The sequence below is a fragment of the Hakea prostrata genome, chromosome 1, assembly GCF_041222555.1.
Source record: "Hakea prostrata isolate BN-2017 chromosome 1, UWA_Hpros_2, whole genome shotgun sequence".
NCBI lineage: Eukaryota > Viridiplantae > Streptophyta > Magnoliopsida > Proteales > Proteaceae > Hakea > Hakea prostrata.
The window spans coordinates 75,548,348-75,558,744 of NC_142600.1; the positions used below are offsets into that span (position 1 = coordinate 75,548,348).

At 36.2% G+C, this 10,397-nt stretch overlaps 1 protein-coding gene across 1 annotated transcript; it reads right to left on the reverse strand.

The window, feature by feature from the left end:
* Nucleotides 1-9,570: 9,570 nt before the first annotated feature.
* On the reverse strand, nucleotides 9,571-10,397 carry LOC149030112 (BON1-associated protein 1-like). The gene has a single exon (XM_089152267.1). It carries the CDS (start codon nucleotides 10,306-10,308, stop codon nucleotides 9,670-9,672), a length of 639 nt encoding a protein of 212 aa, XP_089008393.1. The 5' UTR covers nucleotides 10,309-10,397; the 3' UTR covers nucleotides 9,571-9,669.

A 10,397-nucleotide genomic window follows, 5' to 3' on the forward strand; every position in this document is an offset into this window, starting at 1 on the left:
GACGGGTTTTTTTTTTTTTTTTTTGAATTAGAATCTGGAGAGCCTGAGTTGAAATCTTGACGTTATAACTAATCTAATCATCAGTTTAGTAGAGGTTAAGTCACACTTTGAGTCGTGTCAACTAAAAAGAGGAAAGGAAAAAGTCACACTTTGAGTTCTGTTTTAAGGATGCTGATGCATCTTTCTATTAAGGATTCTTCTGTACCATCATTTCTAAGACTCTTTAAAGTGATTTTCAGTCTTCTAATACTGTCAAGGATCTACAACTACAAGTCAAAAGTAATGCTAAAAAAGCATTTGAAGAAAGAGATGAAGTGAACATGAACAGTTGTGACTGAAAGTTCATTAGGTAGAAGATGAAAATTAGGTAGAACATGAATCTGACTGCTTTGATTTTTGTTGGAAAAAGCAGAGATCATCGAATGAAAAAATCTGAATGTTGGTTCCCAGTAATAACTGCTTTTTTTTCTTGGTAAGAATGTTAACTGGTATTGGTCCTGATTCAGTTGTTATGTGTAGATCACCGGATTAAAATCTATTATAATATAGCAACCTGTGAAGGAATGTAGGTAGGTTTCTGAAGGACTGAAGGAGTAGAAAAAAAGAAAAAGAGTGCTAAAGGGACTTTTTATTTTTTCTATTGATTAAAGTTCACAAGTATAGAGACCAGTTACATTCGCATTATACCAAATTTTTATTCCGAAACTTAAAGAGATGTGGAAGTCAATAAAGGCCCACATTTAATTTTGGAACCTTTTTCCTATCCAATAGCCCATGTAATCCAAACCAATATCAACTCACAAATTCAGCCCACCACCAGCCCACACATGTCTAGCCATCAACAATTTAAAGGCAACCCTTTATCAATCCTTGAAGCCCACTTCACCAGCCCAGAGCTAGCACTCATTACCAGCCCATTAACAACTCACCTACATCAAACATTCAAACTTCAAATCCAAGCCATTATATCAAATCCTTTCCTCGTAAGAACCTCTATACCATTATCTCCCGCCCACTTTGTTAATCAAAATACAAATGGAAGCGGAACTATTGGTAAAGGAAGTACAAGATTGAATGTTACTGAAGGCGTCAGGGTCTAAAAAAAGCCAAAAAAGGGAAGTTAAACAGGAAGAGTAAGGGAGTGTTCTGTAACGAAATGAAAGGAGTCACTTGTTGAAGGGAATGAAAGTGAGAATGAGGCAGTCATTTTTTTTGTATCAAAGGCACCTGTGGAAGCTGGGGTTTATCAATCCCAAGGGTAGTCAAGAAGTTACTGAGTTGGAACTGTCATGGTTTGGGGAACCCACGAACAGTTAGAACACTTAGGAATTTGATTAATTATGATGTCCCTAACCTAGGTTTTGTAATGAAAATAAAATATAGCAACGAGAAGATGGGGAAGATACAAAGGAGGTTTAAATATTAGCAAAGTTGTGTTGTCGAAGCAATTGGTAAGTCAGGTGGCCTAAGGCTGTTTTGGGAGCAGAATTTGCAGGTGGAAATCAAGCAAGTTGAGGAGCATTTCATTGATTGTAAAATATCAAGTCCGAATTTTGAGAGTTTCTACCTAACCTATGTTTATGGTGAACAAGCAAAAGATAAAAGGGAAGCAATATGGAAGATCATCACTGAGTTGGGAAATACATAACCAAAGATTGGTTTTGTGTAGGGGACTTCAATTCACATTTAAGTTGACATAAGAAACAAGGAGATAATAGAGAGGGCGACAAAGATATGGCGTCATTCAAGTACTTTGTAATAATAATTGTCTTGTGGATTTGGGGCAAATGACCCAGTATTCACTTGGAAAAACAAGAGGACAAGAGAAGCTAATATTAGAGTCAAACTTGATAGAGCTATGGCAAATGTAGCTTGGAGGATTAGGCATGAAAATGTAACTATGTTCATAAGATCAGCCATCGCTTCGGACCACATTCCATTGATTATGGATACCGAGGAAGGATTTTCAAAGGGATTAGGCCATTTAGGTTTAAGTAGCTTTGGTGCAGCATCAACAATGCAGAGGGATAATAGACAAGGCTTGGCAATAGGGGGAGCTTAGGGCCAACACAGAGCTAAGTGTAAAACTTCAAGAAACCAAAAGGGAATTGAAGAAGTGGAATAGAGATAGCTTTGGATGGATCCAAAAGAACATCATGACCCTAAAAAAGCAATTGGAGGAATCCAAGCTAATCCATGGGGGAGGAAGCTGAAGATCGAGAGAGGGAGGCTACTGAGAGGCTTGAGGAGGAGCTACTGAGAGAGGAGATACTTTGGAAGTAAAAATCTAGAATACAATGGTTGAATGAAAGAGATGCTAACACTACTTTTTTTTTTTTTTTTTTTTTTTTTTTTTTTAATGTTTCCACAATCCACAGGAGATAGAGGAATAAAATTCTCAAGATTAAATTGGTGAATGGAAAATGGTCTCAATCGATGGAGGAGGTCTATAGTAAATTAACACACCATTTTGAAAGTGTAGTGTCAACATAAGGTATGGAGGAAGATGATATACAGGCTGCTCTCTTTAATGTACCAGAAGTAGTGTTTCAAGATACCAACCAAATGTTATGTGCACGTCCTTTAGAAGAGGAGATCTATTCGGCAATCAAGGAGATGGGGCCTCTAAAGAGTCTAGGACCAGATGGATTTCCTCCACTTTTTTATCAGAAGTTTTGGGACATAAATAAGAAGAAGGTGATTCAATTTGTAGAGGATTTCTTCAAATATGGGGTTTTGAGGAATATAATTGAATTTTTGGATAATTACTGTTGCCCCCTTGTACTTTGATTTTATTACTACTTTATCCCCTTTATTTTTTTAAATTGTTAATCCAACCTTTAACTTTGTCTAAAATTACTAATGCCCCCTTCCGTTAAGCTCAGTTAGTTTACTGATGATGTGGCATCTATATATTTTTTCAAAAACCCAAAAATAACCCTACAATTATCTCTTTACTTATTTACTCTTTTGCAAGTTATAATACTATCCTTAATTAACTATGGAGAAAAATTAACTTTAAATTAATTTTTCTTTTCTAAAAAGAAACTACCGAATAAAGAAAATACATGATTTTTCTTCTCTAAAAAGAATTCGCCGAACAAAGGAAATATGTGATTAAATAAAACTTAAAATAGAAACTAAAATATTAGGAAATATCAAATGTAATTCAACGTTGAAAATTGAAAATCTCCTAATATATGCTAACCATCGTACAAAGTGTGTAGTCCCACCAAAGCCAAAATTTATTGTAAAATATAAGATTTTAATGATATAATTGACATTCAATATAGTTTCTAAAAATGAAGGTAATGTCATATTTTTTAACTTATTAATTTTAATGAAAGGCAAAATAGACATTACATATTTGATGTTAACAACCACTTAACACCGTTAGAAGTGAGGGGGGCAATAGTAATTTCATAAGGAAATATGTTTGATTAGTAATAAAACCAAAGTACAAAGGGGCAATAGTAATTATACCTTGAATTTTCATCTGCTTGATCCCTAAGGGCCTGTTTGGTTATATGAATCCAGAGATTTCAAATCTCTAGATTCATGAATCTGAGAATTATACTCGTTTGGTTGTAAAAATCTCTAGATTCATGAAATCTAGAGATTTACCTTTTTACACTAAAAACGTGAATCTGTAGATTTATGGGTAAGGGGTGAAATCCAGAGATTTCAAAAAAGCTATACATTTGCACATTCACAAAAATCACGTCGATCAAATAATTTTTTAGGATGAATCCACAAATTTCATTCCACAACCAAACATCTAACTTTATAAATTATAACTCCATAGATTTGAAATCTCTAGATATTTGAAATCTCCAGACTCATGTAACCAAACAGGCCCTAAGATAGCTTCCCCAGAGGGAGAAGATCAGTAAAGGCCTATCAGCCTGTGCAATGTTGCAGTGAAGATCATCACAAAAATCATGGCCTTGAGACTCAGGAATATCTTACTAGGTATCATTTCACCCTACCAATTAGCTTTTGTATTTGATAGATTAATTTCGGATAATATATTTATGGTCATGAGTTATTCCACTATATCAAATATAGGAAGAAGGGCAAGAAAACAAATTAATGGCCCTTAAACTTGATATAAAAAATGCATATGATAGGTTGGAATGACCTTTTATCCAAGCCGTGTTGTCTAAGACGAGTTTTTCATGTAAGTGGGTGGAGTTAGTTATGAAATGCATAAAGTTTGTCTCTTACATTATGCTTGTAAATGGAGCGAAAAGAGGGTCATTTACACCATCTAGGGGCATTAGACAAGGGGACTCGTAATCCCCATTCATTTCTATATAATTAGAGGCGGAGGGAGACAGTCTACTACATGGCATTCAGGTGAAATTGAAAGCCCCACCTATCACACACCTTCTCTTTACATATGATTGCTTGCTCTTCATAGAAATTAACTTGAATCAAGTGAATAAGTTGAAGGATTGATTGGAGCTTTATTGTTAAGCAATTGGTCAAGCAATTAATTTTCAGAAGTCTACAATCACATCCAGCCCAAATACACCAAGGATATTTAGATCAATGATCTCTAGAATAATGAGGATTCCCCTAGGACAAGAATCTTCTAAGTATCTCGGCTTGCCTACAGAAATAGGGGTTTGAAAAGCATAGGTATTTAGAGTGATCACAGAGAAGACTGGTAACAGGATGAAGGGGTGGAAGAATTAGCCACTACCAAATGAAGGTAGGGTGATTTTGGTGAAGATGATGGCAAGTGCCATGTCGACTTTTGCATCTTCACATTTTGTACTACCTAAGTCCCATCACGAAGAAATCAGGAAGGCTATGACAAATTGTATCTGGGGCTAGAAGCAAGAAGAAAAAAAGATGCATTAGGTTTCTTGATCAAGATTGTGTACATCTAAAGAAAAATTTTTCATTTTTTATTTTGTATTAATATAATTAGAATCTGTAGATCCTGAGTTGAAATCTTGATGTTATAACTAATCTAATGATCAATTTAGTAAAGGTTAAGTCACACTTTGAGTCGTATCAGCTGAAAAAGGGAAAGGAAAAAGTTACCCTTTTGAGTTTTGTTTTAAGGTTACCGATTCATCTTTTTATTACGGATTCTTCTGTACCATTATTTCTAAGATAAATTGATTTCCAGTCTTCTAATACTGTCAAGGATCTAAAAGTCAAAAGTAATAATATAAAAGTATTTGAAGAAAGAAATGAGGTGAACATGAACAGTTGTGACTGTGAAAGTTCAATAGGTAGAAGATGAAAATTAGGTAGAACACAAATCTGACTGCTTCGATTTTTGTTGGGAAAAGCAGAGATCATCGAATGAAAAAATCATAATGTTGGTTCCTTATTAATAAAGTGGGAGTGCATATGGAATGTATTGTCACAGAAAAAAATGTATGGAATGAATTGGATTCTGAATTCTGAATCAATCCATCTTTCTTCCTTCCTTCCTAATGCACTCATTTTACAAGTGTAGATCATCTTCCTTGACGGGGAGCACTTGTGCTTTATCGATGGCATTATAATCACAAATTATGTGAAGCCCACAAGTAAAAAATAATAAAATATTAAAAAAATTATATCCCATCACCTTAATCCTATGGGGCCCCGGAATTCGTGGTCAACAGCCATCGAGGGAGTGCTAGCTCCCCGTCGGGGGAGACAATATGGACTCCTCATTTACAATGTGAGGTTGGCAAGATGATCAGATCTCATGTTTCTAGAGTTTGTGCTCCCATTATCAGTTTGTTAACTGCTTCATTTTCTTGGTAAGAATGTTAATTGAGCTTGATTCAATTGTTTCGTGCAGATCACCAGATTAAAATCTAATATAATATAGCAACTTGTGAAGGAATGTAGGGTTTAGAAGGACTGCTGAAGTAGAAAAAAAGGGTTTCATTGAAGGAAAAAAAAAAAAAAAGGGAGTTTCTTATTTTTTTTATAGAGGAAGAAATTCTGATGGCCAAGTCCTATTCGTTACGGTGGAGAACTGTGAGGATACTAATGCTCTAGGCATGGAGTTAAATGCAATATTGTGTGGGCTACAAAGGGCAGCATATCATGGGTACCCATAAATACGGGTCCAATCTGATTCACAACTTGCAATTCAAATCCTCACTGGGTGCATGTAAAGCCCATGGGCAAAAAGAGGTATTGTTGAAGACATTCTTGTAATCAAATTGAGATTTCATCGGTGTTCACGCATCATGTAAGAGAGAATCCAACTTATGTGCTGAGTTTTTAGCAAGTTATGTGAGCTCCCCTAGGGAGACTCACCTGTGTCCTAATAATCTTTCCCCGAATCTGGCTCGACTTGTTCACCAGGATGCTGGTGGGAAACGCTACCAATGCTTATAATTATTTTCTTTTCTTTCCCAGTTTGACGTAAAGCACTTTTTTTTCACTAAAAAAATAAAGTAAAATTATAGTGGTTAAAATTCACTAAGTACAGATACATTCGCATCATACCAAAATTTTCTTCCCAAACTTAGAGATGTGACGCTAGCCAAATGCGAGAACCAATGCAAGATGAGAGAGTTTTTTTTTTAGATATGAGGTTCATCTGGGCCAGCTTACATGCACCACAGATGAAAGAGTTTTAAAAGACAAAAAACCTAAAGGACCCAGTTCTATTAAGAGTAGCGTGTTTAGATCCCATATCTAGATTGGTAAGGGTTGAGTCGTACAGCTGCTAGCCTGAATGGTTTGCCCTCAGATGTTCTTGCTCCCAAGAAGTTCATGGGTTTAATTCTGCTGCTCATATATATCATGCCAATCGATGGCACCATTTCCCCTCCCCTCCATAGCCTTGCCTTGAGAACAGAAAAAGAAAAGATTAATATACTGGGCAGGTGATCAGTAGAAGGGAGAAAGGGGTTGGGATCCTAAGCATACTTCAGACATTCGGATACACAACAGGAGAGCAACCATGAAGGGAGATATTTAACCCCCACCCCCACCCTCTTCCACCCCACCCTCTTCCTTTTTTTTCTTTTGGGAGGGAAGGATTACTTTTTATTTACTCTTAGGAGAGTCAATTCTTAACTTCTTACTTTTCTTACTAAGAGTTGTTGGTCTTTGCCTAACTGTGAACAGTAGTGTCATGAGAGCGCTAGGATTCTTAATTTTCAACAAAGAGATCTTCCCTAAGAATCAAGTCTTTTGGTTAATTCTTGGCTTCATTAGTAGTTCCCCGATGTGTTTGGTAATGCTCTCTGGGAACAACTTTTGCCTTGTTTTGTTCTTCAAGAGATAAGTGGTCATTGAAATTTTTATTCGTTAAAAATAAACCAATGAGAAAAGTGGTCCAAAGAACAGTTTCAAAGAACATGTAAGATATATACTCTCGAGGGATCAAAGACTTGATAAAAATTGTCACTATGATGGAAGAATTCCACCCTTTTCCTTACCCTGCAAACCCCTTTATGTTGCTCTCTTATCTTGTGTTTATGATCAAAAACTATAAGTTTTTTATATCGTAGGTTAAATTGAAAATACTTGTAAACACCCATTTCCAGCCAATAAATAGTCTCTTAGCACAAAAATATGTAAAAATAAATTTACACAAGAACTAGTCTCCTAGGACAAAAACCTTAGCAGACATACACAACCCATGTAGACGACAAAGCTTTCCCTTGATGATATAATCGAGGTGCGCGCAAGCTGACCTGGATGAACCTCAGATGCCAAAAGAAAAGATACACAAGCCTTCCCTTATGAAATTTAAATCTGTTCCCATCCATACATACCTCTCAGGCTGGTTGAACTTGCACCAGCAGTCATTTCCTCTGACTATTGGGTTGGTATAGGTTGTCTTCCCTACCATGTTAAATTAAATAGCGAAGGCTATCTTCTGTTGAAGAAACAGTACCGCGTTGCAGTCAATTGGGAATTTAGGAGTGCATTTTAATACCATCAATTAGCTACCAGTTCTGGCAAGACATGGAAATTTCTGCACCAAAGTCTGCAAATTAGAAACATGTTAACATCTCTATTCTTTTCAACTTCCTGGCCATTCGTTTCACACTGAGATTGCATAATTGACTCTCAAGTATGAGTCTTTGTTTTTGGACACCTCTTTTCTTTTTCTTAAAAGAAAGACCCATGGGGTTTCTATTTAGGCACAACTAACATTGAAGGGGTCTTTTTTTTTCTTTCTGTTATTTGACTTTAGTAGGGATGAATTATGCGAATTGGTCTCTATAAATATGTTCAATGTTCTTAAAGTTATTTATTAATTAACAATGATTTCTTTTGCTTAAAATTTTTCTATTGTTAAAAGGAGGTGCAAAGTGTCGGTATTTTACACATGAAAGCAAAAGGGAAACAACAAATGGAGGAACTAGAGTCAAGTCAAAACTTTTGAAAAATTGTGTCAAGAACCGTGTAAGTGAAAATATGATGAGATTGAGGATATAGATTGTTGAAACTTGTTGAGGAATTTGTACGAACACTTTGAAGGTTGTAATCACAACATTTCGTATCAGAGCTTAAATGTGCAATACGAGTACCAAATGTGTCTTCACTCCAAGATCAATCAATCCAAACCTTTAAGGTTGCATCCAGAAATATTATTTAAGGTATAATCAGGTTATGTTCATTGCTTAACAAAATAACAACAGGGAGAGAAAGAATAGAAAAATTCATATAAAAAATGACCTCGAAAATGAATTTATATAAACCCCCAAAAGCTGTGGGTGAAAGATTAAGGTCACCTTCCTTTGTGAAGGTACCTATTCAGTTCAATTCCCTATTGGAAGGTACCTATTCAGGCTGCGTTTGTTTGCAAAGGTGGGGTGGGAAAAAAAAAACATGCGGCTCCATGTGTAGTGGGGTGAGGGAGAAGGAAATGAAAGGAAAAGATTTTGTGGAAAAGTCATAGTGGTGGGTCCTACTTTTTATATTTCCAAACTTTTCCACAAAATCCCATCAAATATGTGGGGTTTTAAAAAACAACAGGGTGGAAAAATTGGGCTGCCACCTCACTAATCAAGGAAGCTTGTCTCTCACTTTCCCACTCCAAGTGTTTCTATTTCGAGATATGTCGGATACAATTTTGAGTAGTTTTGAAAGCAGAAACACGTACCTCTTTAAGCAGTTGATAAAACTTATTTTTGGAAGTAAAAAATTTGACAATTGTAATAAAAATTTTGAAATTTGTCACTGTCATGTTTAGAGTGCAAAATTTCAGAAATACTCCTTGTAAAACTATCTTATTTGAAGCAAAAATTTTCAAAAGGAAATGGTTTTTGACGAATTTTTTTTTAAACACAAAAAACGGTTTTTTTTTCTTTTTTTTTTTTTTTGTGGGTATCAAACAGATTCTAACTTTCTTGTAAGGTTTTTGTTACTTGGGCAATATCTGAACTGCATGTTTATATCCTTCCATAAGCGTTACTTATAATTTTTTTTCTCTTAAATTTTAGTTTAATCTCATATTTCTTAGAAGAAGAAAATCAGACTGATAAGCCTAAATGGATTTTTTTTCTTCTTCAGATACAAATATTATGCCTCAAGGCCCTCAACTCAACACATGAAGTGACACAGCAAAAGGAAATCAGCATGCAATATCAAATTTCTTTTTTTCTTTCACGAAAAAGGCTTAAAAAAGAAAGAAAAAAGAGAGAGGCAGAATCAAATGACGTGTTACACTCCACGTCCATCTCTCTAACCGTGGTCGTAGGGCACAGGAACTGGAATCCCAATCGCAGCTCCACTTGCACTTCCACTTCCACTTCCACAAGCAGCAGGAGAATCGATTTTCTGGTTTGCTGTGGCCGGAAAACCAAAAGGCCGTGACGGCAAAACAGGCCAAGCTGCTGCAAAGCTCTGCAACCCAACTGTCTTGATAGAGAAACTAATGATACCGTTGCTTTCGCCATTGCAATCCCTCAAACGGTAACTAAGGAAGTGCAAATATTGCGAGGGCGTGTAGTCTCCAATGAAATCTGAGATTGGAACTTTCGATGTACCAATAATCCTGACTTTTCCTGAAGACATCCTTGTTTGCACATCCACTGCTAGCAACTGAATCGAACTGGGTAAGACCAACGGCGGTTCTAGCTTCTCGTTCCATGATATATTATTGCTCCCAGCTTCTTTACCCATGCTTGTTGATCTCTGGTTATCTGAATCAGTTTTCACGGTCACGAACGTATTTTTCTTTGCCGAGTGTCCACCGAGCCCTAAACCCTCGGCAGAGATGATGGTGATTTCCAAAGAACATATTATTCCTTTCTCCATATTTGACGCAAGATTCTTCTGATCCCTCTGGTTCATGTGTTCTTGAGCAAAGTAAAGGCGCATGAACAAAAGCAAAGATGGCGGGTAAAGCTTGCAGAGGCAAGAAATTTCATTGAGGGATGTGTGGTTGCAGCAATATTCGTGCTGGCCGA

Excerpts from the sequence above, each read along its gene's own strand:
- LOC149030112 (XM_089152267.1), bottom strand. The coding sequence starts at position 10,308 with ATGCGCCTTTACTTTGCTCAAGAACACATGAACCAGAGGGATCAGAAG.